At 53.2% G+C, this 26,756-nt stretch overlaps 10 protein-coding genes across 10 annotated transcripts; 6 read left to right on the forward strand and 4 right to left on the reverse strand.

Moving 5' to 3' along the window:
- Positions 1-1,804: 1,804 nt before the first annotated feature.
- On the forward strand, positions 1,805-2,629 carry J4E79_005970 (uncharacterized protein; the record flags this gene model as incomplete). The annotated part of the gene is made up of 1 exon (XM_049354845.1): positions 1,805-2,629. One exon carries the CDS (start codon positions 1,805-1,807, stop codon positions 2,627-2,629), a length of 825 nt encoding a protein of 274 aa, XP_049210968.1.
- A 395-nt stretch (positions 2,630-3,024) lies between these two features.
- Positions 3,025-3,661, forward strand: J4E79_005971 (uncharacterized protein; the record flags this gene model as incomplete). The annotated part of the gene is made up of 2 exons (XM_049354846.1): positions 3,025-3,533; positions 3,622-3,661. 2 exons carry the CDS (start codon positions 3,025-3,027, stop codon positions 3,659-3,661), a joined length of 549 nt encoding a protein of 182 aa, XP_049210969.1.
- A 1,012-nt stretch (positions 3,662-4,673) lies between these two features.
- On the forward strand, positions 4,674-6,173 carry J4E79_005972 (uncharacterized protein; the record flags this gene model as incomplete). The annotated part of the gene is made up of 2 exons (XM_049354847.1): positions 4,674-4,798; positions 4,904-6,173. The coding sequence occupies 2 exons, from the start codon at positions 4,674-4,676 to the stop codon at positions 6,171-6,173; spliced, it is 1,395 nt and encodes a 464-aa protein (XP_049210970.1).
- Positions 6,174-6,779: 606 nt separating this feature from the next.
- J4E79_005973 (uncharacterized protein) lies at positions 6,780-8,139 on the forward strand (the record flags this gene model as incomplete). The annotated part of the gene is made up of 2 exons (XM_049354848.1): positions 6,780-8,075; positions 8,131-8,139. The coding sequence occupies 2 exons, from the start codon at positions 6,780-6,782 to the stop codon at positions 8,137-8,139; spliced, it is 1,305 nt and encodes a 434-aa protein (XP_049210971.1).
- Positions 8,140-9,502: 1,363 nt separating this feature from the next.
- Positions 9,503-10,951, reverse strand: J4E79_005974 (uncharacterized protein; the record flags this gene model as incomplete). The annotated part of the gene is made up of 2 exons (XM_049354849.1): positions 9,503-10,471; positions 10,523-10,951. 2 exons carry the CDS (start codon positions 10,949-10,951, stop codon positions 9,503-9,505), a joined length of 1,398 nt encoding a protein of 465 aa, XP_049210972.1.
- A 542-nt stretch (positions 10,952-11,493) lies between these two features.
- On the reverse strand, positions 11,494-12,955 carry PGX1 (Exopolygalacturonase; the record flags this gene model as incomplete). The annotated part of the gene is made up of 3 exons (XM_049354850.1): positions 11,494-11,748; positions 11,805-12,574; positions 12,625-12,955. The coding sequence occupies 3 exons, from the start codon at positions 12,953-12,955 to the stop codon at positions 11,494-11,496; spliced, it is 1,356 nt and encodes a 451-aa protein (XP_049210973.1).
- A 1,431-nt stretch (positions 12,956-14,386) lies between these two features.
- On the reverse strand, positions 14,387-15,916 carry J4E79_005976 (uncharacterized protein; the record flags this gene model as incomplete). The annotated part of the gene is made up of 2 exons (XM_049354851.1): positions 14,387-15,160; positions 15,227-15,916. 2 exons carry the CDS (start codon positions 15,914-15,916, stop codon positions 14,387-14,389), a joined length of 1,464 nt encoding a protein of 487 aa, XP_049210974.1.
- Positions 15,917-17,456: 1,540 nt separating this feature from the next.
- Positions 17,457-19,207, reverse strand: J4E79_005977 (uncharacterized protein; the record flags this gene model as incomplete). The annotated part of the gene is made up of 4 exons (XM_049354852.1): positions 17,457-17,474; positions 17,536-17,568; positions 17,619-18,722; positions 18,767-19,207. The coding sequence occupies 4 exons, from the start codon at positions 19,205-19,207 to the stop codon at positions 17,457-17,459; spliced, it is 1,596 nt and encodes a 531-aa protein (XP_049210975.1).
- Positions 19,208-19,488: 281 nt separating this feature from the next.
- J4E79_005978 (uncharacterized protein) lies at positions 19,489-21,141 on the forward strand (the record flags this gene model as incomplete). Its single annotated transcript, XM_049354853.1, has 2 exons — positions 19,489-20,409; positions 20,458-21,141. The coding sequence occupies 2 exons, from the start codon at positions 19,489-19,491 to the stop codon at positions 21,139-21,141; spliced, it is 1,605 nt and encodes a 534-aa protein (XP_049210976.1).
- An 804-nt stretch (positions 21,142-21,945) lies between these two features.
- Positions 21,946-24,777, forward strand: J4E79_005979 (uncharacterized protein; the record flags this gene model as incomplete). Its single annotated transcript, XM_049354854.1, has 1 exon — positions 21,946-24,777. One exon carries the CDS (start codon positions 21,946-21,948, stop codon positions 24,775-24,777), a length of 2,832 nt encoding a protein of 943 aa, XP_049210977.1.
- Between the last annotated feature and the right edge of the window lie 1,979 nt (positions 24,778-26,756).

Below are 26,756 nucleotides of genomic sequence, written 5' to 3' on the forward strand. Positions count from 1 at the left end.
CACATGCTTGGAGAGATTGGGATTTTCATCCATGTCGTGATGATCGAGCGTGAGTATAAAATGCGGACGGGCACCGGCTGTGAATGCACGCCGTCTTGGGTATGATAGCTGCAGTACGCTTGGAGGCAGGGTGGCCAAGTTCTCTCGCATACGCTCGATTTGGTCCCTCCAATCCAATAGTACGGTCGCCGCATGTGCGTTCAGTATACTTGTTAGATGAGATAGACGTATTCCGTCCTTATTGTAGATGCGGGCCACTAGCTTGTGTGCAGTCCCCTCCAGCCACTGATCACTCGGAGTGTAAATGCCGATGCAACTACACGGTGGGTCGGTGACAAAGTGCGATCCTATATGGGAGTACAAGGGTCCAAGTGGGAACTTGAGCGGATGAAGGAGGCCTTCAGTGGGAGCATTGGTATTTAAGTAAATGTGACAGCGACCGCGATGTGTCTCGATTCCGCCGGTGTATAGGCGCTCCAGACACGGATGCAACCTGAACTGCGTGAAGTCCAGCCATTGCGGCTGCGGTTTGAAGTCGTCGTCCCGGGTAGGGTTAATGTCCCAAGCCACGCGATATGCGTAGCGCACGCGTTCTGCGACGGATGGCTTGAGCATATGCGATTGAGTAAGCCGAGCGGGTGCGTACGTCCATATGTTCCATCCGTTTGTATCCAGGAGAATCGAACACATTGCGTGGACCTTTTCTTCGAAAGCAAGTAGCTCTTCGGGGGTTACACGAAGGTTAACATTGTTAGTCGAACACACATCGGAGTATTCGACCGGGTTCTGATGCGGTGTATTTTCGAAGGGGTCCTGGAGAATGCGCTTCACAGTCGCTCGCCATAGCGTACAGACTTGGCCGGCGTGTAGTTGGGTCTGAAGGTCCGCGCTGTATAAGATCTGCTCGACCAGTTCCGCTATGTTCAAAACGCGGTGAGCAGCGGATGCAGTCGACGATGGATTCCGACCATGTTCATTACTCGGATCTGAAGTTGAAGGCGACGGTCCTGAGTCTACTGGATATCTGGCAAGCTGTGCATCAAGTAGAGCAACAAGGGAATCCTTCCAAGCGTGCCACCTACGCAAAGACGTGAAATTGATGTTTCCAGCTGTCGCGTCCAAAAAGAGGCTACGCCTTTCCCTCAAACTAATGCCAGATGACGCGCTGTACTCGGGGCTCTCAAAATAGGCTGCCGCGTCAAGCAATCGGGCTCGTAGTTCCAGAGGAATGGCCGATGGAGTAATTAGGGAAGAAACGGTCAATTGGGTTCGTAGTTCCAGAGGAGTGACCAATGGAGCCTCGATGCCAAACCATTTGAGCAAAAGATTGTTTTCCGTAGCAGCATCGCTTGCCTGCGGGGAGAGGGTGGTGTCTGCCATTCTAGGAGTGAGCTAGAGGGTGATGTCAGGTTGTCGGTGGGTCGCGCGGCGCTACCTCGGTCACACGCTGACTAATCCACTAGCCGGAGCTCGAACAAAACTCTCCGCGCCGCCGCCACCCTCTCTTCTTTTCCATATAGAAAGTTGCACCCACGAAATTTGACCTCACTCTTTGTTCCTCTACAAGATTGAAGTTGACATAAGCTGGGGAGAACGAACATCTTTGCCCCCAAGAACTGCCTGCCCCTACCGAATGGGCTGTCGGTCCCGTGGCTCCGAGACATTCCATTAAGAAATTTTCATCATTGCGACGTCTCCCTTCGCCTCGAACGATACCGACACGTATACGCACGAGTGACACGATGGATGCATAAGCGCGACCAAGGCGGTAGAAGTGATCGCTTTGGAAGCGCTGTACCATAACATGGCCCGTAAGACCAAAGCGATTGACCACATGGTCAATCGCATGAGCAAAGTGCGGCTGGTGGATGAGCGCGCTGCCCCGCCGCCCGATGTTCAAGACGATGCGCAGGAAGATGAGAAGAAAGCTGCGAAGCGCCAGCCCTTCCGCTTCTTCGATCTGCCATCCGAGCTGCGATTGCGCATCTACGAAGAGCTTCTGGTCTTCCCCAAGACCATCGACCTCGACCCTACGAACTACCGCACCGTCGCCCCCGCCCTCCGCCTCTTCCTCGTCGACCATCGCATGCACGACGAAGCGTCGCGCGTCTTCTACGGTCGCAACACCTTCCGCGTGTTCCCCATCCACGGCCGCTACATAAATCGCAAGCATCCGCTACTTGCATGGTTCCCTCGTAAATACCGCGCGCTCCTTACGCGCTTAGAGCTCCGACTGGGGCCGGGCTTCACGAAACCGCCGAAATGCTGGGTCGTGGATAGCCGGCTGGGTCTGGCAGCGGTGAAGAAGGTGTACAAACTGAAAATCTTTGTAGAGATTGACCCGGCATCGAACGAGGTCTTTGAGGGCTGGCGCGTGGGCAACAACTTCTATACTGAGTACTGCGTCGGGCTGCTGAGAGGCTTGCTCGCGCAGGTGCCGTCGATTGACGATGTGGAGTTTGACGCATACCCAAGCGTGTCCAAGGACAGCCCGCTTTTGAAAGGCCTGGTAGAAGAGACCAGGCTCAATCAGAAGCGCGTTGCCTGGGGCCCTGAGAGGGGCTGGGACAAGATTGTGGAGGTTGACTTGGCAAGCGTGTTGCAGAAGATGGGGCTTGGAGCTCAATGAAATGAGTCTGTCCCGTAGCATTCTCGCTGGCATGCTATGCGCTGCATACACCGCGTCACTTTATGTATATTCATGTATCATTCTTCGATCCTTGATTCGCATACCCAAAGTTGCTTGTTCAGTTCGCTTTTTCCCTTTCTAGTCGCTATAACAATGCCGAGGAACGGGGTGTGGCGTTCAGCCGCGCCTGTCTAGGTGGGCTGTGAGAACTCAGCCCCCGCTTCCAGCCTACCTACAACAACATCTGTCCCACGACTCGCAGCCCACAAACCTTCGTCGATCGCCCAAAACATCCCGCTGTTTTTTTTTTAGGCATGGAGCTGGAAGGATTTGGTACGGACCCGGTTGTCGCCTACGAACCAGCGGCCCACGCCGCAACCGGAACTTACACCACCATGTCCGCGCCTGCGCATGCCGAAACGAACGATGATGCCTACGTATACGAAGCTCTCGCAACAGACCGACCTCGTATCCGCCTTATCACCGTATGGCAAGGTGTCAGACGCGCGTCGTACCCTTACCCACCAACCGATAGCGACGAGATACGGTGCACCATCGACACATTCGAGGTAGACAAGGCTCCGAGCTACATTGCCTTGTCTTACACCTGGGGCGATCCCATACCGTTACACACTATTCGGCTCAATGGGAAACACTTTAGTATTCGAGAGAACCTTTTCGATTTCTTGAAAGCATTCGGTGCCAGCGACATTGGTCAACAGAAGCATTATCTATGGATTGATCAGCTTTGTATCGACCAGAGCAACGATAACGAGCGTGGGCATCAAGTACAGATGATGAGAAACATTTATCGTCACGCGTATCTTGTAATCAGCTGGCTCGATGTGTCATGTCACGAAGCGTTCAGAGAGATTGCATCAGGAAGATTTGACCAGGAAAAAACGTACGTGTGCACAAAAACCATCCTTTCAAATCGGTACTTCTCTCGTCTTTGGATTGTTCAAGAATTCGTTTTAGCTAAGAACATAAAGTTCATGTGTGGCGATGTATGGATTCATTATGGGCTATTAGAGTATCGTTCACAGATTCTGAAAGGGAAGACCCCCTCTGCTGGGTGCGATAATGCACGCAGTCTATTTAACACGAAATACGCATCAGCAGTATATAACAGGGATCTCGTCCATATTCTCAGTCATGGCGGCTCGGTACTGAAATGCGAGGACGGCCGCGATCAGGTCTACGGGCTACTTGGCATTGTTGGCTCTTCTCAACACGTTCCTGAAGTCAATTATCAGGATTCGGTCGAGCAAGTTTATCTGGATACCATTCGAATCATTCTGACAGAGAGTCAGAATCGATCAGCACACTCGACACTCGTCATTATTCTGAGGTTAGGCGAAAATATGTGTCTTCCACGTAGACATCTGATAGCGACACGTAAATTACTCGAAGACATCCGCATGCGCGCTATACCTTGGGTCAACCCGTACGCATCTCATCCAATCATACATGCGATCGGCGTCTGCCCTTCAAAATCACCAGTCGAGTGGTGGTATGAGTATCAGGGAGTTCGTTACGCCTTTCCGATAAAGAGCGATGCCGATCAGTCCTCGCAGAACTCGCCTCCTTCTTGACACCAACAACACGGCACCTCATACAAGGGAAAACCTGAACACATCTGCAGACTACATAAATATGAATTCATGCAAAGTGGGTGTGTTGACATCAATGTAGACCCCAGGGTGTTAACTTTTTCCCTAGGTTAACGTGACGGCGGGACTCAATAACAACTCTACGAAAGCGGCCCGGATGTCTGGTGCCCGCGTTTGTTTGTTTTACCAACGCAGTCTCTTCACACGTAAAGCGGATGTTGTCACTATGAATCGCGCATTCAATTCTCATCACGCATGCTCTTCCGACTTCACTGCGCGCACGAACGTTATCGTGTCAGCTGCGGTCACTTGCTGTATATATTGGAGTGTCCTAGACTTCGACTCTGCTCCATTATATCTCCTGCTTCTTCTGTCAAAGCTACTACTCATTCATATCACCAACAACTACCGAAGCTGTACGTTAAGAAGACATGAGCGCGACAAACGGCGATTTCGCAGAGGCACCGTCTCTCTTGACAATACCAGGCGAAGTGCGCAATGCTATCTTCGAAACCCTATTCGAGTTAGGCGACCCCATTCAGATCTCCCGCGATCGGTACGCGTACGGCTCCTCATGTTACCAGTCGCGAGATGTACGTGGGATCACGCTACTTCGAACATGCCGTCAGATCCACGAGGAAGCAACAGGTATTCTCTACAGTCGCAACATCTTCTGTGTGAGTCCGGCGGGCGACCCCTACACTGCTGAACCAATTCCATGGGCAATGGCCTGGCTCAACGAGATTGGTAGACAGTCTTCCTCTGTTCGACATCTTCAAATCTACATCGACAACATATTCCACGGTGCGGATGATGTCGTCAATATATCACCTATACTACATCAAGCATGGAAGCCTGATCGTGCGGCTTTAAAGGTTGAACTTCTCCCTAGATGGTCTCCGGAATGGGACCGCCCCCCAGGCGACGACCTCAACAGAACAGCCGAGCTGAACGCGGTCTCATGTAACAGTCAGATGGCTATAATCATTGATGATCCTTCAGGAATGATCAAAAGATTCTGTTCCGTGCCTTCATTACTACGAGAAGTCTACCTGAACTTCCTGGACCACTATGCTCGCCTCCATTACTATCATGCAACCAAGAGCGACGGCGGTCTACTATCTATGGACACGATTGATATAGTCGAAAACGGTGCGGAGAGTACATTTTCGAAAAGAATACCGATTACGGACATCAAACGCATAATGTCGTGCTGCGAAACTCGAAACACCATCTTGACCATGGCATTGTGTCCAGACGAGGGCATTATCTTTGACCTCACAAACCGCACAACAAACGTGGATGTGGCCTACATCGCATCGGTCACTACTTACTTGACTGGCACACACGAGATCGGCTTCCGGGAAAGAGCATTCGGTGTCACATTGACAAGTATGAGTACCCTGGCAGCTTTTACCGCGGAACTAAAGATACTCCGCGGACTGCCTCTCGGAAGTCCTACGAATATAACCATTCGCTACTATCTGGAAATTGACGCCTCCTTGGACGATGTACAGTTCGATGCTCTCGCGCTACTGCATGCGACGGTCTCTCACTACCTATTAAATTTTGTGCGCATCGAGGTCTACAACAAATCTGGCACTGCCCCATTCAAGAGCTACACTATCTCTCTTGAGGATATACGACGGAGCGTTCTTCTCTTCATGTACCAGATTTTTAAGAAAACTTCAGAGCATATGCTAGCGCAACTACCAAGGATCTGGATGAGTGGCAGGGGTGAGGCGCGGGAAGCCGAATGGGACTTGAGCAAGTGTTCTTTCGAGCCGATCGTGAATGAGAACGTGGGCATCAGCTCGACAATCATTCAAGCACGCTGCGAAGGAATTTTAGGGATCTTGGAAAGCATGCTCATTCCAAACAATTTTCCGCCTGACTCTATGGGGGATCTCGCAACACGGTTTTGGTACTAGGTAGGCCATGGATTCCGCTGCATGCAGTCTATCAAGTATGGATAAGTTCAGAGTGGCTAGGATAATGTATGCTTCAAATTAGAATTGTCTTGTGGAATACCTAATGCGACATGCATTCGATCGTCCCTTAACGCCAGGTGCTGTGGAAGAAGATAATAGCGTCATCGCACCTCATACAACTAAGGACAACTGGAACACTAAGAGGCAATGTAGACCTCTAGGGTCGACTTTGCTATATTGAATACGTGTTTGGTCTCTCTCCCGGATTGGTCGACCTTCTTAATCGTCAAATACACCAAATACGTACATCAAGCATTGGTATAACGCAATCTAATCCAGCTTCGCAAACCTTTCTTCGCGTAAGTACAGGTCGTATCGTAAGAAGTTCTGCGGTTGTCGCTATCCATGACGTAGCTCTTTCCATTTGGTGCAGCAAACGGCCATAGTCTTGGCAGTCGCGCTCTCTCACCTCAGAATCCTCGACTCTACAAGCTTTTCCCACTACCAGCGACTACCCTTCTTTCTTCTCTCACACACTCGTTTTCAGATACTGATCGCCAGCGCTACGGCGACTGAGACCACCCTCGCAGCGTGACAGCGAGCGACATGAGTGCGACACCCGGTACCGCAGCCGGTGGCGCGACTCCCGCTACCGTCAGTGACGCAGAGTCGAGCGACATGGCTGTCACCAAGATCGCGAACACGCAAAAAGACACGAAAGCGGCGACTTCAACGGACAACGTTCCGCCGCCAGTATCGCACCCAATCGACCCGAATGCGCCTTCATTGTTGAATCTGCCCGGAGAAGTTCGCAACGCCATCTACGAGGCACTCTTCATTCACGAATATCCTATTCAGATCCATGCGAAGAACATCGATCGACTCGGCTACCACTCCGGCTACCGCTCCGACAGTATTATCTCCGGAACTGCGCTCCTCCAGTCATGTTGTCAAATCCAGTATGAGGCCACTGGTGTCTTGTACGCACGAAACGTGTTCCGTTTAAGGCTCCCTGAAGATTCGGACGAGCGTAGTGGCATTATGTGGGCTATGGGCTGGCTTCGCATGATTGGCAAACAGTCGTCTTCTCTTCGCGTCATCCAGCTTGATGTCAACAACTTGCTTGACGCAGACGAAACCTTAGAAGTCCTACCGATACTAGAGTACACCTGGAAGCTGGAACACAAGGAGATGAATGTTCTATTTGTGGCACCACTTGAGGTGCACGGTAGTTTCTCATACTTCCAAAGCAATCGGGAATGGTCCGCCAGCCACACGGCTAAGATTAACAAAAGCTTGAGTACGCTCACCGCTGATCCCTCGAACCTTCTTAGGAAGTACTGGATTTCCAAAATGCTGTTGAGGGTCGGACTCGATTCAGATCGATCGAAAGTCTACATTTCATACCGCCATAATCACCGTGATGGTGGTAACTGGATGACGAAAGGCCGCATATCAATCAGCGATGAAGGTGAGCTGCGTGTGATCCCGCGGAACAGGAACACAGAGTTTTGCGACCTCATGAGTATATACTCCGTTAGGAAGAGGCTTTTCGATTTGTTCCAGCCCCCAGGAGTTGAACTAACCTTCGACTTGGCGCACCAGACTACGAACAGCAACCTTAGAAGCCTAGCTGGGCTGAATCGTTGGTTACGTCACGAAGCCATCTCAGAAGTTTGCGATGTCGATTCAACCTTCAACTCAGCAACTTCGACGCCGAAATACAACTTTGCAACCGAGCTGGAGAGATTCACGGCCATCCGACTACGGGGTCGCCCGCGCTACTTCCATCTGTATTTCGACCTACCGAAGCACTCTACTCTTGAAGATGTTCGGTTCGATGCACTGTTACTTTTATCTGCGATGGATTCGATCAACCGCAAAGTCCATTTAGAGATCGAGGTACGCCATCCGCTCGATTCTGAGACACCAAACCACTGCTTCACGTTGTCCCTAGACCAACTAAAAGTTGGCGTTCTTCTCTTCATATACGATTTTCTGAAGACCTATCCCAACCGTGCCGATCTTCCGTGCCCTACTATCTGGACAAATGGATTTGGTCAAGCGAAAGAAGCGTCATGGCAAAATGAGCTCGGGTTGGACACTCTGGTTAATTCATACCTGGACAACAGTTATAAGGTGACTGGGTGGGTTGATTACAAACTCACGAATGACTGGAATTGGCTGGTCAACAGTCATGTCGGTCCTTGCGTTAAGGGCTCGTTGTTGGAGTTCCTTAGGAAGTCACATAGGTGGGGATATAGGTATGATCTGACGATATTATCGGGATAATTCGCTAATGCGTTCTAGCTTTTCGAATGCGGATTCGAGCTCTCCACTGCATTTTTGAAGCTCTCGTGTCAAGGGGTTTCTTTCCATCGCACCAAGGACAAATTGGGATACGGTGGAGGTTCAGTGATGACTATCGTTCCTCTGAAACCCACTTCCCCGCTCCTCGGTCTATCACATGGTTTTATCGTGCTCGTTCTTCATTTCTGTTTTCCCCAGCAACTGGTCCTCTGATCATGGGAAGGAACTTGCCGCACACGAAAGCGTTTGAGTTCGTTACCTCTTCATCAGCGAAACTGCAAGCATCGTAGGATGCATGGATGTGTCTAGCTCGATAGCGCAAGCTATATAGCAACCAATTTATCAAAGTAAGATTTTTGGTTCTTGAAATGAGTGAATATGACCGAGCCGAGGTAGGGGAGTTATCGGATACGTTTGCAGGTGTAAAGTGCTGTCTATGAATGCGATGGCGAGCTTCTGCACGGTCGCACTATACATTGTTAATGGTCTACACGACGAAGACGCAATTGCAGGCACTGACATAGGTTCTGGAGGCGCGTTGCATACGCGGGTGACACGTATGAACAATGATCGCGGTTCTGCTGCTCCTAGTGACTATGCGATTAGGCATGCAGCAATGTCGTTGTGAACTCGCATTGCGACGTAGGATGCTCGTGGGCTGCGCGCGGAGAAGGAGTGTACGCGACAACCAATCACAGCACAGCAGACAAGTGATGACGCGTTACGTCATCGTGTCACTGGTCCAAGTCGCGCCTTCTGCCTTTCTCGACCACACCAACGGCACAACAACTCGGCGCATGCTTGTAACATAGCGCGATGGCATTATACTCTCCACACTTCAAAGGCGAACGCATAACCGTGGTATTTCTATTGCCCTACTATCACCGGTTCTTCACGCTAACAACATCAATACAGCTCTCCAAACTTCTAGCCGCATACTGAAGTCGCGCCTCCGGAAAGCATCTCGCTGGCTATCGCCACGCACACGGAAACGAACGGACCCTTAAGCCATATCTCGTCTACTCAGCTGCCGCCCTCACGAACAAACGCTCGATATCGGGAAGCATGTCCAATGGGTTCTCGCTCGCATCCAATGCCTGGTCCTCGACGAATTCGCCATCCCTGTCAACGTATGGCTGGGGGTCAAGTTCCCAATTCTGGTTCTTACAGAATCTAGCCAGACGAACGTTGCAGAACACAACCGACTTCAGTTCTTTGATGAGGCAGCGCTGACTGCTGTCACAGGAGGCGTCCTCATTCGGATCCTTGAACATGCGTACGATTGCAACCTGGAGAAATGGCTTTGCCGCTACGATATCGTCCATTGCACTGAAAAGTTGTCGGTCGCAACACCTCATATGGCGCTGCAGACCCCGCGCCTCGAGGCGGAACCGGATATAATGGGGCAGGACGAATGTGATCTTGTTGAGTCTGTAAGCGCCCGCCAGCATCCAAGCCAGACTACGCCACGAGTCTTCGAAGTCTAGTCGCGGGAAGCGCTTACGGAGTTTCCCTTTGGTCCACGGATATGAGAAAGGCATGAGGTCGTATACCTCGTGTGTGCGAAGCCAGGTGTGTGGGTTCCAGTGTGAGGCCATGCAACCGCGGTCTCCCGAGCGGCAAGGGATAGCCATGGTCATGGATTTCATGAATCCCAGATTCCTCGACCCAATCTTCGTCGCGAACGCATACGCTACCATGTGGCCGTTGAGACCCGAGAAGCGGAACTCATTGTTGCCGTAAAAGACCTCGGTGGCTTCAGCGCATACTTGCTTGCACGTACGTAGCAAGCCGAGGTTGCGTGGGCCGCGTCTGCCGAACATCTTTCGAAGTCTAGACCTGTTGCGTACTCTTCGGTAATACTCGGTATCCATGTCTCCGGTCTCTGGCCACAGCTCGATCGGCTCGTCGAATTCAAGGGCATGCCCGTAGATCATCAGACGGATTTCGAGAGGCATATCGAGGAAGCCAACGTTCTGAGGCTTGTTCTATAGACTTGTGAGTATACCATTATGTGTCCAGATCCATAGGGTACTTACCACAGGCTTCTGGAACTTACGTTCACCGTAGATCTGAGTATATCGACGGTATGGACGGAGGTTGTCACAGGAGTGGACAAGGAACGCACGCTTAGCGTTCAGCTTTTTCATCTTCTCGGTGTGCGCTGCTTGCGCCGCTTGCGCCTCCTGTTCTCGCTTCATTTTCGCCTCCTCCATCTTTCTCATCTTCTCAGCGCGCGCTACTTGCACCTCCTGCTCGCGCTTCAGTTGAGCTTCTTCTTTCTTGATCTCTTCCTGAGCCGCTTCCGCCTGCCCGAAACCCTTGTGCATGGTCTCGGCAATCTGTTGCGGCTCACTCGTCCCTGCTTGGGCAACTTTCCGAGCTTTTCGCGCTCGCCTTCTAGCTGATGCACTCTTCTTCTTGCGCTCGACACCCTCTGGTAACACGTTATCTGGAGAAGCAGACATGTCTTGGATGCTTTGCTAACGTGTAGAAGTTTTCGGGTTGGTTGACTGGTTCGTTGAGATTTTGATCAGGCTCGGAAGCGTACGGGCATATATAGGGGTGCAGTACACTCACGCCAAGTCTGTGCATCACGCATTAGGCTCCTACTCGAAATATCTAATCATTTGGGTCAAATTACGCTCGCCATTGGAGGCCAGAGAACCTTCGGCTATTTCACTCAGAGCTCAAAGTAATGGTAATCCGCCCCCCTACCGAACATGTTGATTGCTAGGACCAAGCCCATCGATACCTAAATGCCTGGGTACTCCAATGACGCCCATGTATATTCAGTAAGCCCAGACCAGTAATTTTGCTGGGAAAAGATATGTCCGGAGGTCCATTCGGTGGTACCTTGGGCCTGTACCAGACTATTGTCGCTTATCAAAAGCGCTTCCGCTACGATCCCAACATCTGCAGCGTGCACCATGTCATCACTACGGAACAGCAAAAGAAACGAAGAAGTTTGAACAATGAATGTTGTATTGCAATAACTATTCAAGCATCCTCAGTTTCCTCCTGACTCTCCACCCTGACCTCCATTGGTAGTGCAGTTAACCTGACTCTCAATCCCGTCAATGTTCAAGCAAGTATACTGGTTCGTTCCACTCGGGCTCGTAACATTAACATTCTCGATGTTGATATTTGAGCAAACTGCCGGGCTGGAGCAAACCAGATAACCCACAAGCGGGTCATACTTCTTGCTGGTCGTGCCGTGGAAGTTCTTGACTGTGATGTCGGAGATGGTGAGGTTGGAGGGGAACTGCGATCGCATTAGTTTTCGAAAAAGAGTGGATAGATGGGTGGGAAGGAACATACCTGGTTGCAAAGAGTCAAGTTCTTCTGACCGTAGCACTGAGTAATCTCAATCGCATAATCAACGTTCGAGATAGTCATGCCGTCGTACGTAATGTTCTTAACGGCACCACCGCCACCTCCACCCTGCAGGTCACCAGAAAGAGCGGAAGAAGCACCAGGCCAGACCTTGATACGCGCACCATCCGACGCATTCGACATGCTGATGTTGTACACGTAGATGTTCTCGACAATATCAACTTCGCCTGGGTACTGGCCCAAAGAACCAACACTAATACCGTGGCTACCGTTGCAAATCAGGTTCTGAACAACGATGTTGGTGCTGTTGGGCTTGAACGACACGCAATCGTCGCCGTTGTCGATGTGCGAGTTCTGAATCACAATATTGTCGGAACGGTACGTGTCCCAGCCATCCGTGTTCTTAGCGGGGTTCTTGCTCTTGCTGCCACCGAAGATGTCGATGTTGTCGAAGACCACGTCAGTCGAGTTGGCGACGAATGTGTACCACTGCGGACTGTATCTGAACTTCAAATCTGAGATAGTCGCGCCTTCCGCGCCGATGACACCGAATAGGATCGGGCGCAGGATATAAATGTCCTCGGCGTAGAGGTCGTACCAAGCTTGGCCGTTTCCGTCGAGAGTGCCACCGCCATAGACATTGACGTCTTTGCCGCCGAGCTGGAAGAAGGTGGTGGCGTTTTGGTAGATTTGCTTGAAGGAGTTGGCTTGCCAGTAGTCGGTGTCGTTTGTGAATTGGATGGATCCTTGGATGTCTTTTTGACGATTAGCGCTACAATATCGTAGCTTTTTGAAGGTGACATACCCAGATCAATGCTGTTGAGGAAAGTAAGATCCAGCGCGGTTCCAATGGTAAACTTCTGGTCCTTCGGGAAGACAACATGACCGCCGTTGTTGCACTGCTTGATCGCCTTCAAGATGTTTGCGGAATCGTCCTTGCCGTTACCGAGAGCCTTGACGCTGCAGGTCTTGGTACGTGGCGGCGATGCCGGGCATGCTTTCTTCGGGTGATAAGGATACGCCGGATGGTGTGGCCTCTTCGACGCAACGACCTTGACGCTTCGCTCATCAAGAGGTGTCGACAGTACTGCTGATGCTTGCAGCAAAGCGCACGTGAAAAGTTCGGTGACGCGCATATTGGCAGACGTATATGCCGATGATACTAATTGACAAGCTGGGGTTCAACGTCCGTACCTCGAGAAACATCGCGACCCCGACCACCTAATATACCCCCATCGCATCAACCCCAGCCGTCCGAGCCGCGGCCTTGGCCCTGGAACCACCTCAAGATACCCGCTCCCGTAAAATTGGATGGCGCGGAGGAACTCTTCGATCATCCCCCTTCATCCACCGCATCCTGGGGTCCCCTCACGGCCACGCGTGGCTAAACGGGTCATCGCTGTGGCGCTAAGCCAAGATCAGCGAAGCTTTCCCCACACGCCTGGGCGCTTGGCCAGCGCCATTGGTGGAGTTTCTGCGACCCCAGATTTCCGGTGCGTGCTCGCCCCACGACAAATCGCAAAAAGACGGTCTACGGCTTCTACGCGTCAACGGCTGCGTTTCTGGGGTGAGCTGTTGAGTGAACGTGGCGGGCGAAGATTTTGCCGCGGAACGGCCGGCGTGGTTAAGCAAGTGGTGGCTGCTTGGAAGGGCTGGGCTGAGTTGCGATACTTTTCAACATGGAGCTGGGCTTACCGCGATTACTTATCCGGGCGGGCTCCGGTAATTTCGTACTTGTTGTATACCAACCCCGTCTTCTCCTGAGGCCTTCAACAGTTATGTGTTTGTCCCGTAAAAAGACTTTAATGAACGCAAGAGCATATTTACGCGATACCCAGAGCCAAGCCCACTGTCTTCGTTCCGTCCCGAAAGCTTAGCAGCAGCATTTCTCTGCCAAAGCAACGACGTGCGAAAAGCCATCGAGAAGACCGATGTTAAGGAACACGACCGTCAAGTAAGTCTAGTCAGTCTTTTCTATCTCCAATCACCCTCAGCGGACATCTTAGACACGTCATGTCGAGATATCGCTATCATTCGTCTCACTCCAAAGTGTAAGCTGGCCGGAAATACCATATGAACTCCGATAACAGGGCCGATACTAGAAGGTATGGCTTGCATATCAGTACCGCGGAAGTAGAATCTGCATCCGCTGAACCAGGGTCTGCGTCGTTCGCTTGAGCCTGTCAAGACGTCTGTAGAATTGACGAGACGACAGCTCGTCTCTTGAACCATCGACTACATGCAAGGAAGAACGCGGGAAGAGAGAGGAGTCAGTGTGTAATCACATTGGTGACAAGGAATGGAAAGCCAGTAGAAGAAAGCATTGCTATGCTACGAAGAGAGATAAGCTCCCAGTGGCGGTAGACCGCCATCGCTATGCAACGATTGAGGTGATGCACTGAATATACATCGTAACGCTACCCAAAACCATGCTATGCAACCCGCAACTCCCAACCCCAGCCGAAAGCAGAATACAATCATACAATACAGGGGAGAAGAACATTGACCAACATTGATTCCACCCCGAAAGCAACACCCCTACCTCACGCTCTGCATCCGCGATCTGCTCAACCAGTATAAGCCCTGTACCCCATACCACCCGCGTCCTCAAACACACACCCAGCCATTCCCATTCCCATCCCAACATCCTCACGCCAGCCCCCCTGATCCACCGGCGTCCTGGGCTCATCCGCACTTGGACTAGGACTATTAGAAAACAAACCCCCCTCTGGACTCTGCTCAAGCACATACGCCGTATCTCCAATAGGCAAACCGTGTGGCAGAGGTTGCGATAAGGAGTGTGCGGAAATGGTGCGCGATAGATCGTGGTGGTGTTGCGACATGGGACTACCCGGGTAGGAACGTGTGGGCGGGGAGAAGAGATCGAGATGAGCGTGGTGATGTGGACCAAGGACGTTGGCGTTGGGATTATTGAGAGTGAAGTCATCGGTTCGAGAAGAAGACGACGATGGATATCCAAAGTCCACGTCGCTTCCGTAGTATGGGCTCGGTGGGTATGCGTCTGCTGGTACGCTGCGATAATGCGGGTCGAAAGCCGCGGGTACTGATCGAGACATGTACTGATCGTTGCCATTGCGATATCCGTCGTGCATTCTGCCACTCCGTTTCATCCTTGCGGAGCGACGTGCAGCTTGGCCGCCCTTGGCGCCGGAGGCTTGTCGCTGGGGCTGCGGTTGCTGGGTCCGGTGGCCACGCTTGTTGGGCTGCTTGCTGCGATAGCGGGTTGTGGATTTGACGCCTTCGCGGATAGCTTCGTCGGTCAGGCGCCACATGAAGCCTTTGCGGGACTCTTCGCCTGGTTGGTCGACTTTCTCGAAGGCCTGGGCAGATTAGTATGTACAAGAGAAGAGAGGTAGAACGGTGGAGGAAGAGGAGACATGACTTACCCCATTCATTGAAAGATTGTGTCGGATGCTGTTCTGCCAGCCTTTCGTCTCCGAGGCACTGGCCTTGTCGGTGTTGGCCTTGAACCATTCGTAGATATCCCGGAGAATCATTGTATTGTTGGGCGCGTTGAGGAGGGCTTGGTAGATCAGCTGCGCGTAGGGCTGCTCCTTGTCGATGACGCCATCTCCCGAGAGGTCGTGGGGATGTCGAGGTGGATCGTCATGAGGAGTGGATGCGCGGGTCAGGTCAGAGTACGGGCTCTGGTAGCCATTGGAATCCTCAACCTTCATATGCGCGCCATACGGGTGATGGTCAAAGTCGTTGCTTAGCTGCATGAGCTGGCCGCTGATCTCATGATCTGACAAGTCCATAGCGTCAAGGTGGTTCGGCGGTTCGATGTGGTATGCGGTGGGTGGATGCGAGTCGGTCATACTGATATCGGCAGGAAGGCCAGAGAGGTCAACGCCGGTGTAGGATCGGGGGCAGCTTGCGTTGGAATACTGAGTCGGGTACGCGATACCGAAGTTGTCGTTGTAGGACATTCCGTTCTCGGCGTAGTTGTAGAAGTCTCCGGTACCAGGTGGAAACGGGTTAGACGCATTGTAACCCGCGCCATTCTGGGTCATGGAGTTGAGGAGGAAGTTGGTTGGGGCAGTCCACTGCATTGGCTCTTGATCGTCGAGGCTCATGACAGAGTGCGGGGTAGTGTCGTTATTGGAAGGTGCAGGTCCCTGATCGGAAGGTGCGGTGAGCGGGACCTCAATAGGCAGCCTGGGGGAAAGAGACAACACCGGGTTATGGGTTTGAAAGGGAAGCGGGGCACAAAAAGCGTCTTTGGAGGGCTGGAAGGGTTCACAAAAGGCGTCTTGAGATGACTGGACGTTGTCGAATTCAGCACCCACGTCTGCGGAGGAAGGCCGATGAGGTGATTGCGCATGTGGCATAGCTGTTGTGTTGTCGGCCTCCCACGGGTCTGGACGGTAGAGATAAGGAACGTATCGATACGAATACGCCAACGTGTTGTGTGAAACCAAAAGACTGGCAGAAAATGAGAGTAGTAAAAGGCGATGCTCACAAATGAAGCGGCAGTCAAGACGTTAACATGCTCCGCCATGCCCCGGCGAATGGGATTGCCTGAAAACCTGGTCATTGTCACCTAGACGATTCTTGCGCGGGTTCCTACTGCCAGCACACCTGCAGGCTTGACGCTGCAGCGTCGCTTGTATGGACAAACAAAGGATGAGATCTCATCGCAAGGACGGCGGATCTGAGGACCCTGGCCGCAGGCGCAGCTGCAGACGTGATGTCACGGAGCGACAAGTACCGGTACAGCATCGCCGCCCCACGGCCCGAAACGCAGCCTAGAGACCTTCATTGCACTACTCCATCAACCAGTGTGAATGACTCTCTGTACCACCACTGCAGCCAACGATTGCCTGCTTGACACCGGCATACGGGAAGGCGCATACGTCCACTCATAACATCGAAAGCGCATACGGGGTGGCCCACTTGTAACATCGAAACGTCCATCGGCCTGCACGGCAGTCTCCCGCTCTTCGATGTTCCTGTCCGGCTTCTGTGCATGTCCTGGAAATTGTCCGAGAGCAAGAGGCAAGATGTTGTTCATTGTAGTTGTCAGCATACGCGTCCAAGCTATTCTTCCACGCTGTAACAATCGTCCTGACATAGGTGACTTCCTTCAAGGATCTCTATTCCTCGCCTGCAAACTCTAACCCAAAAAGGCCATTAACGGCATATGTTCTGCAGGCGCAAGGATGTGACATGATGTGCTGCGCCTGCAAAAAGGCAGCAGGCGAGCAACCGTTTGGGAGCAGACCCCATAGAGGCCTGTAACACGACTTCTACCATTTTCCTTCCGGTGAAGTTGATTCGTAGTCCTTGCCCAAGCAATAGTCATCCGTGATAGGCTCTCGTCACGGCCCTGTCACCGCTCGAAGAGGAGTGTACACCGCCAACGGACCCGGAGACGGAGAGGCTGCACGTTGCGAGGATATGAGAGCCGGTAGAAACGTCACCGCCAATGTAGTGATCACGGGTGATGGCGCAACGAGAGAATCCTGGATTTGATACTCAAGAAGCACCTATCGATTGAGAGGGTCCTGTGCAACGTCCGCCCTATTTCTTATCCTATCGCGCCGTTTGGTGTAAGAGGAGCCAGGTACAGCGGGGTAGGCTGTGAAGCGTCCATGTCACCCAAAGGGGGCTTAGCTACTTTCGATAGTATATCTGCCACGATGTTAGTGTGATGCCAGTGTGATGCCGTTCCGGTCATGCGATCTTGACATACCTTCTTGAATTGGAAGTGGAGTTGCAAGATGCCCTGCATTGCGTTAGCCACGTAGCTAGTACAGTGAGTATGACTGGACGTACCTTGTCAAAGCTACTCTTGAACCCACGTTCTCTTTTGGCGCTGTAGTCCCATTCCTTGTCGATGATGCGGAAGGCAATATCCTCATAGGGCGGGCCGGCAATGAACCGGATGAGGCACGTGTCGTCTTCACCGGCCGGCGCGAAGGACTGGCCCTTTTTGCGGCCGTTCTCCCGTTCGATCTTGTAGGTGGGTGCTTTTGATTTGTCGATGAGGTCGGGGTAAAAGATGTTGAACTTGTAGCCCTGTACAACCTTTGGTGGCGGGTTGTCGTGATCGTAGTGCGTTTGGTTGTACTTGTTCCATTCATAGCCCATCTGGACGCGGTTGAAGTAGCGGGGTTTCCGGGGCTTGTAGCTGCCAGCCCACTGGGGCCGGGCGGTCGTGACTTCCTCCTCCGCGGTAAAGATTTCCTCGCCTTCCTCCACGCCTCGCGCGACTTCCCTCTCGTATAGCGCCATGGTTGCCTTGGAGTAGTCTTCTTTCTCGACAGGCGCAAATCGTGAGGCGCTCGTTGTTACCGTCTGGCTCGTCGTGGGCTGACTGCTGGTGGTGGTTGGGTCGCTGGATTTGGCCTGTGACGGCACATAGCCAATCTTCTTGATCTTTCCCCTTTCGGTAGCCAGACTCTCCAGGAACGCTTTCTCATCCGTCTGTGGTAGCGCCTTGTCTTCGGCGCGCAGCTTCAGTAGGGGTTGGGGATCGAAGGCTGCATCGTATTCGACAGTCGTTGGCTGCGCCTCGCTCGCCTCATCGGTGCCGTTGAGCATAGCGTATATCCTATTCTGTACAGATGCAGCTGCGTCAGCCTGCTGCTTGCGCAATGTCTGCAGTCGCTCCCGGACAATCTCCTGCGAAACGCGCCGCAGCTTCGCCTTGGCCTTCCACACGCGCAGACTCCGCAGCAGCTGTTCCCAGTAGTCGTAGTCGATTGGCTCGTCCGAATCGAGCTTCTTCTTGACCTGCACCTCTAGCGTCTCCAGCTGTTCGAACGTCTTTGGGGAGAGCAGCTGATCGATGTCGGCGGCCACGGAGCTGGTGCCGCGGGCTTCGGACTTGGAGGATTTGGATTTGCGGCGGATGTCTTTGCAGATTGCTTTGAGGGACTGAGGGGTTAGTTAGGGGTCGTCTTCCAGGGGTAGTTACTCACATTCCAGTAGTCGCGATTGCTCCTGCTTGTCTCGAGCGCGAGGTAGTTCTCAATCTCTTTTTCCAGCTCTGCGAGATCTTCATTGTTGAGTCCCTCCAGCACACCTTCCGGATCGACTATGTCTAGCTCGTGATCCTCCACCTCCTCGTCCAACATCGACTTCTCCGTGGGATCGATGAAGCGCAGCGTGACGGCCAGCCAGTCAATGGGTCTCGCGCGCCCGCCCTTGACGCGTAGTGCCGCCTTCTTCTTGGCCTGCTGCAGCACGAAGCGATCCTCGTCTGCCACCCACGCCTCCTCTGCCGCGTTTGTCGACCGTTTCGCAGGGTTGTCGTGTGCTCGTGAGTCGGCTGACCGCTTCGCTGGAATGGACGATGACGGCGCATTGCGCTGGGGAAGGCGATTGCGCTCGTTGCGCCAGGGTGGTTCACGTGACGACATCTTTCACAATAGGCCGAATTTGTAGTATGGAGATGTGTTGTTGAGGTTTGGTCTGGCCGGCGCAGATCGCGAAATCTTTGGCCGAGGCTGGTGACGTACGGCTGCCTTCCGCGCGCGCAGGGATCTACTCCCGATTAGGAACGGCCTTGGCGCGGTTGCCTTTCACTTGCGCCTCAGCTACGCTTCACGTGTCAGCTCAAACCCCACAAAGGTCGCGTGTGTCACGCGTCTGCGCTCATCTGCAAACATGCACTCCGTCACCTCATTTTCTCCAGGTTGACATGTCGTGTTGGCGCGTGCTGGAGCTCTCCGAGCAGCCTGACGGCAAGCAGATTCCCCAGCTACTCATCAAACCCGCCTTCGACGTGGACTCGTACACAGTCCACCTTACCGATCTCAGCAACATATGGAGCGAAGAGCTAGACGTGGATGATATCGTCAAGCGGGCTGCATTGGAACAATCGCCAATCGAAGTTAGCAAACACGACGCGGCGCAGGTTGCCATCCTTCTCGAAAATGTCAAGAAACCCCTGCTGAGTGCGGAGGGTTCCATGTGTCGTGTCACTCGTCATGACACGGATGGAATTACTCTACACACCAGCATAAGCCTTCCAGAGCCTCTCGGTCGCTTGACATGGAAATTTCACTTGAAGAAACGAACGTCTGCCGACCTCAAGGACGAGCTCATCTTGCCGCTACTTGTCTCTTCACACGTTCAGAATGAACGCATTACCGGGCTCATCGCGACAATCGCCGCCAAAGACAAGGCAATCAATCGACTTGTGGACCAGTTCGACTCCCATGGCTTGGACTTGGCTGCCGCCTTCCCTAGCGCTGGTGGAATGAGGGCGGGGCGAAAGAAGGTCAAACGTGAACAAGCGGAAAAGCACGTACCCGCTCTACGAATCTTCCACGAGGAAGCATGGCGGCATGATACCGAGCAATTGAAAGACACAAACCTGACTACGCTAGGCTTGTTTCAAGAAGCACTGGCTCAGAGCACGCCCATAGTACCTTCGGAGCTGAAGTCGGGTGATGTTGAGACTACATGGTGGGCTGCGGTACCTACTCAGTTGAGCATGCCGAAAGCCCCAGTCAAGGCCAAGGCCAAAACGCCTCCTGCGGCATCAAAGCCAGCAAAAGCAGCTATGGATTCTGGTGATGAGACAGAAGAAGAGTTTGAGACTCATGTGAACTTCAAGGTAAGGGTGTGGAGAAGTACTGTAGTGCGCAATAACTAAGACTTTCAGACACGCGAACTCGGCAAAAGGCCAAAACAGACTCCTGCGCCATTACCGTCGTCGCCCCTCGGCAAGGCCAATGAGACGGAAGACGACAGTACTGAGGACGATGAGGATCTGGATGCGCCTCCCAAGAGTCAGAGCCAGGGTCTAAGTCGGACCCCACAGAAGCCAACTCGTAAAAGGACGCCCACGCCGGAACCCCGTTCCTCGCCAAAAGCGACTACACCGACAGCGCAGAAGCCAAAGGTCAGTAGCTTCCGAATAGGCGGGAAGTCGAAAAGAGCAACCGAGTCTCCTCCGCCATCGCCGCCAAAACCCGCGGACGTAGAGCCAGAACCAGAGATCCGACCAACTAGGGAGTCTGTGCCACCTTCCCAGCCCAGCCAAGCAACGACACCAAAGAAGACGCGAAAGCCGTTCAGAATTGGTGGTAAGGGCAAGAAAGCGGAGGATGGTGCTTCACAACGCGACATGACAGCTTCACCAAGCACCCAGCGCTTCAGAGCAACGCAATCGCCGACGGCCGAGCCTCCATCGTCTCCACCGAGAGTAAAGGAGATGACGCCCGTCGAGGAGGTTCACGAAGAGACGCCTGAGGAGAAGGCGGAGCGGAAGCGCGCTGAGTTGAAGCGGAAGAATGAAGAGGCAGCGAAGAAGCAGGCACATGCAAAGAAGAAGAAGAGGTTCTAAGCAGAGCCTTTTCTTATACTACGACTCTCAAGAATGTTTCCCAATCTATTCGTTAGGGTAATCATGAGGGCCGAGGATTGCGGGGCTGGATCTCTCTTTGACAGCGTTGATATCCCATGACTACTCATACGCTTGTTCAACTCGTCACTGTTTTCACTGCTACGTCTCACATGGACAGGAAACCGTAAAGTATGCACTTGATCTAATCCCGCGCGCGTGGCATTACGCCGGCAAACAATATGCTTAGTCTACTACAATGTGCTCGAGGTAGGGCGGGTTCCATGTTGCTGATAGAAGTCCACCTTCACCTGCGATCGCGCGCTCCTTCCGCGTCCGTCACCTCCGTTTGTTTACCTCGCGCCTGCTAGTCGCGCACCACGCTCAACACCGCTCCTTCTCCCACCTCACCTCCCCCTTCTCTCTACACATCTTTTGGATAATCGACGTCGACGCTTCCTGCTGGTTGCGGTTGACAACCGCTACCCGGCATCATGTGTTTATATCATTACTCTTACGTCGCGGTCTGTGACCACGCCGAGTTCACCAGAATATCCTACTGCAGCAACGCGATAACACTTGGTTTGCCTAGAACGTAAGCACTCCATTCTCGAGTACTGTCTTCCCTTTGCTAATAGTTGCAGCGTCAGTCATTTGCCAGACGACCCCAGTGCAGACGGCAATCCCGACACTCAGTCTGGCTCATCTACTCCTCGACCAGCATCATCCGCCAACAACAGTAGCTCATCGCATTCGCAGTCGCATTCGCATACTCAGCAGCAGTACCAGTCACAGCATAACAACAACATGTCCACTCTCACGCCGTCTGAGGCTGGCCGCGCGCCGACCTGGGACGCCATCGTCCAGGAGCGAGACGCCCAGGTTCAACATCAGACTGCCTTCATCCCGCGCTCTGCCCTCGTCGAAGGGTCCCGTACAAGGCGAGCAAACACTCTCAACGACGCTAGACCTGTATTGGATACACCTGGTTACAGGAACGTCAACATTGATATTCCATTGGATCCGCAGTCTTCGTTGCATATGGAAGTCACTCATAATGGTATGGTTACTGAGCTAGTCGCTCGATTTGAGTCTTATGGCGCTTACTCTGACGTCTGCGAAGTATCCAACGACCCTACCGAGTCATCTTCTGGTATCGACAACGCCGCTGCACACCAGGAGCAAGTCGAACAGCAGTACGACGCTTATACCATCGGTACATCAGGGCGCAGTCCCCGCAAATCCATACCCACCCAATGGCTTACGAAGAGTACTGCCCCCAACCTCGCAACAGCGCAGCGTGCAAAGGCGCGTACATCCAAGACAGCATGGGATAGTGACTCTCCGGATGAAGTCAAGACACTGCGTGGAACACGCAGTTCCGTCGATCTCAGTAGAGCTCATGGCAAGGACAGCGCAACGTTTCTTACAAAGGAAGCCCTAGCTACTGTCGATAGCACCATAGCATCGCCCACGTCCCCGCTCAGCCCCAGCAGACTGCATGGCTCTCCAACGAAGCGGCCATGGAACAGTCCCACCGGGTCGCCTCTACGCAGCAGCGCGCGTCACCAGTCAAGCTTCTCCCTCCGCATGTCGCCGACCAAGCCAACACACCTCAACACCGACTCAATTTCTGCAGGACACTCGCGAGCATCTAGCAGCGTTGCGACTTCCACTGGCAGGGCTTCGTTTCACACTGCACAAGGGTCGCCAGTAAGGAGTCCTGCAAGCACGGAGCATAGCTTCCAATCTGCTGCAGAGAACCCTGAAGACCTTGACGTCCCCAGTGTCGACTTTTATGCTGACAGCGATGATGAGCAGGTGCAGCACGAGTTCGGTAGTCCGCGATCTGCCACCGCGAGAACGAACGCTGAAGGAAAGCGAAAGTCATTGACACCGAGGCTTTCGCTTGTCATTCCTACGCCTGGCCGTGACAATCACGAAGGTTCCATGGACTCTCGCGTTGCCGGCGGTCCGCTGAGTCCGGAATCGCCCACCCAGGTGTCTCGCATTCCCCGAGCCGGCACCAGCAGCAAGACCGCGCCCCCCGTACGCACCATCAAGCGCGTCGAATCTGTCAAGTCATTGCAGAAGAAGATCAAGGAGCTACAGCTAGCCATGCAGATGGATGCAGCCCAGTTAGATGCTATCCAGATCCCCCTACCCGCGACGCCCGCGCCGGCCCCTCTACGCCATGTCCGCACCGTCGACAGCACCGGTTCGACTCCGATCATTTCGCGAAATTCTGGGTCACACAAGCATAGTGGAATGGCTGATGTTGCTTCTGAAGATGACCAAAACCAGTCCACTCGCGGCAAGGGCCCTGCCATTTCGGCCGATGTCACCAGCCCAGACCAGCCAAACGACGCACCGGGATGTGATGCTAGCTACGAGCACGCTCAAACGTTCAAGGTCGATGAAGAGGCAGCGCATAACGCCGTACAACCCAAGAACGTGCCATGGGGTGTTCCGACAAGTCTTGCTCATGGTACGACGCTCACACGTCCTATCAGCGTACCCACGATCGTCGTCATGATGGCTCACAATTTGGACATAGGGAATCTGAACCTCAACACCCAACAACACGAGGCTGTTTCCGACTCTACGAACCGAGTCGATGATGTCGAGAACACGTCTTCATCCAGAGGGCGGAGTGAACGGTATGTACCCAGTGATCGTAATCAAGCAGACAGCGGGCGTTCATCGCAATCTAGTATGGGCTCGGACCTTCGCGCAACTGCTACGGAATTCGTACCTCAGCCTCCGACCACGACCAGTCCGATCGACGCTACCACGGAGAACACACCTCTCAGTCAATCTCTCGACATAGCCGACCTGCCGGATGCGACGGTGCTCGATAGAAACGGCGTACCTTTCCTTTGGTACATGTACGGCGTACAGTTTGCTTACGAACAGGGTTACCGCAACGGTCGTCCAAAGTCGCCCAAGAAATACAAGCCGAACAAGAACCAGCGCAAGTCTATCTCTTCTCCAGCCGATGCTGCGCCTTATGCCTCAAAGGCCGTCCCCATCAACAACCCCGGACTAGCGACTCCTCTTTCGGCCGCAGCGAAGCAGCGCATGACATCCGCAGAGCTGATGCCGCCTCCGCCGCTCCCTACTAGACCACGTCAGGAGGAGACTCACCAAGAAAACTACCATCCCAGTTCTAGTCGCATGATGTCACCCCCGCAGATACTCGAGCCTGTACCAAACCAGCCTTTCGCACACCAGCTTAGTTTGATCGAACAGACCGCCAACAGCAACCGCGCCAACAGCAACGCTCCCCGTCACTTTGGCGTTAACCCACAACCCTGGGTTGGTTTCCCATCTGGCCCTCGCAACGCGCACCCTCCCACCTACTACACAGTACCCCGCCATGGTCACCGCAACAACCGTGGCAACGGCCTGTACGGCGGTCGCGGCAACGCTGCCGGTGTCCCCATCGATGCTACCGCCCCGTTCCCCAACCCCACCGCACCACAGGGCCGACCTGACCAACGCCAGACCTACGAGCCGGCAGCCGTTGATTACTCAGACTACACTATCGGAAAGGAATCTTGCGGTCTGGTCAACATCACTGTTGCGACAGAGCGTGCTGGTGGCGAGCCATGTAATGCATGTGCTCCCGACCATTGAGCGATTGGTGGTCTTTCGCAGGTAAACTGGATAAGAAGAGATTAATTGAGGAAGTGGATATGGGAGGATAACATGGCTTGGATAGAGAAGGCTATTGGTATCGTACTGGATACGTCATTGAGATTGCACATGGCATACGAAGCATGTCTTACCAGGGGACGAACAGGATCGATGGATGGGATTGCTTGAGTAGTAGTTGATAACGAGGAATGAATAAAATGTATATGATCATGACTGTTCGGTGAGGAAGCCAAGAGGAAGGGTGAGCCTTGCTGTTCATCTCGACATTCGCGTGTTGTCAATGAAGGTGTTGTGGCCTTTCTTTCATCCGGATGCGGACACTAAAGGCAACCTGAGAGGCGCCACACTGCGCGTTACCGGCCTCCCCATCGTGATTTTCGGAGATACAGCATACCCATGATGTATTACACTCACAGTAAGCTACCTTTCTATTCCTTCGAGACACTCGACAGCGACATCACTCCATAATGCTTGTCTCTCTCATTTTCCTCCTCGTAATCTCCTCACGGCAACGACAAGCCTCCGCAATCCTGTTATCCGACCTATCTTTATGCGCTGTAAGCCTTCCTTCTTTCCCCAGCAACCCCCGACCGCGCCCTCACTCACTTACCCCCATCGCAGGAAAAATGCGTCATAGAAACCATCACCTTCCACGGGTCCAACAACGAATTCTGCGACCTCTATGCACCCATGAACCCCGCGTGTACCTGCTACCGTCGGAATCGGCCCGTTGCCGGCCTAGGGAAATGCGGCGATGAGGAAGTGGGTAGGGATGTGCTGGATGAGGGGTGTGAGGCTAAAGACTTTGAGGACGCGGAGGATTATGTGGAGGGGGTGTGTGGGAGTGGGAGTGTGAGGGGTCGTAGTGGCGGTGGTGGTGGTATTTCGAGTGAGGATATTTCCGTTCCGTCAACGGCATCAGCTGGGGAAACACCGATGTTGGAGACGACGAGTACGAGCGGGCACGATGCTGGGTGGACGGCCGAGGAGACTATGACTACAACTACGTCGCTACAACCTACGCCTGCGTCTTCAGATTCGAATAACGCGGCGGTATCTTCGCGTACTGTCAGCGAGGCTTCTGAAGCCACTACGGAGGCAGGCAGTCAGAGTAGAGCGCATAATTCTGCTCTTGCAAGCACCAGTGAGACAAAGATTACGCCGACTTCTTCCGCATTGCCGCCACAAACACATACATCCGCCCGGCGTCTGTCTCCCAGCGCCAAAATCGCTTTGGCAGCAGGCATACCCTGCGGCGCGCTGTTTTTTGTCATCTTTTGCGCAAGCGTGCGCCTGGTTTCCAAACGGAGGAATGTCACGAAAGTGAAGGAGATTACGCGCAGCCAAACACGGCCAAATAAGGACGGAGAGAAGGGCCTCGAACGTGAGCTTGACGGATTTGACACATCAAGGCACGAAATGGAGACGGATGGCAATAGGGCTGAGCTACATGTCTCAGTTGAGAGACATGAGATGGCAACGAATGGCAATAGGATAGAATTACATGTCGCAGTTGCCAGGCATGAGATGGAGACGCATGCTGATAGGGCTGAGTTACATGGCGCAGTCGAGTGTTACGAGTTGGATGGACGGGAATTGTTGAAAGATGGTTGATGGCTGGTGGCCATGTGAAGCTAGGCTCGCTGCGCAGTCTTCCGAAGAGCACACCTAGGTACCGGCTCACCGTCGCCTTGCGGCTTTGGCCAACCGATGCACTATCTGATGCATCCTCATCCGACCCAGTTCATACGCAGTGCTGTCGTCAAATTTAGGCCGGAGTAAATGTCCGCTGCGTGACTGGCGGGCGGGCCGGTCCGCTAGTGATTAGAACCGGGTAGGTGCGATTGGTAAGGAGAAAAGTAGTCACGCGACTCCAACCAAGGTAGACTCTGCGCTTTGACGCACAATATCAGAAGGACTGGAGCGTTTTATCTGGTTGCTGCCTGAGATGAGCTATT

The sequence above is a fragment of the Alternaria viburni genome (assembly GCF_023758015.1).
Source record: "Alternaria viburni strain BMP 2772 chromosome Unknown scaffold_11, whole genome shotgun sequence".
Taxonomy (NCBI): domain Eukaryota; kingdom Fungi; phylum Ascomycota; class Dothideomycetes; order Pleosporales; family Pleosporaceae; genus Alternaria; species Alternaria viburni.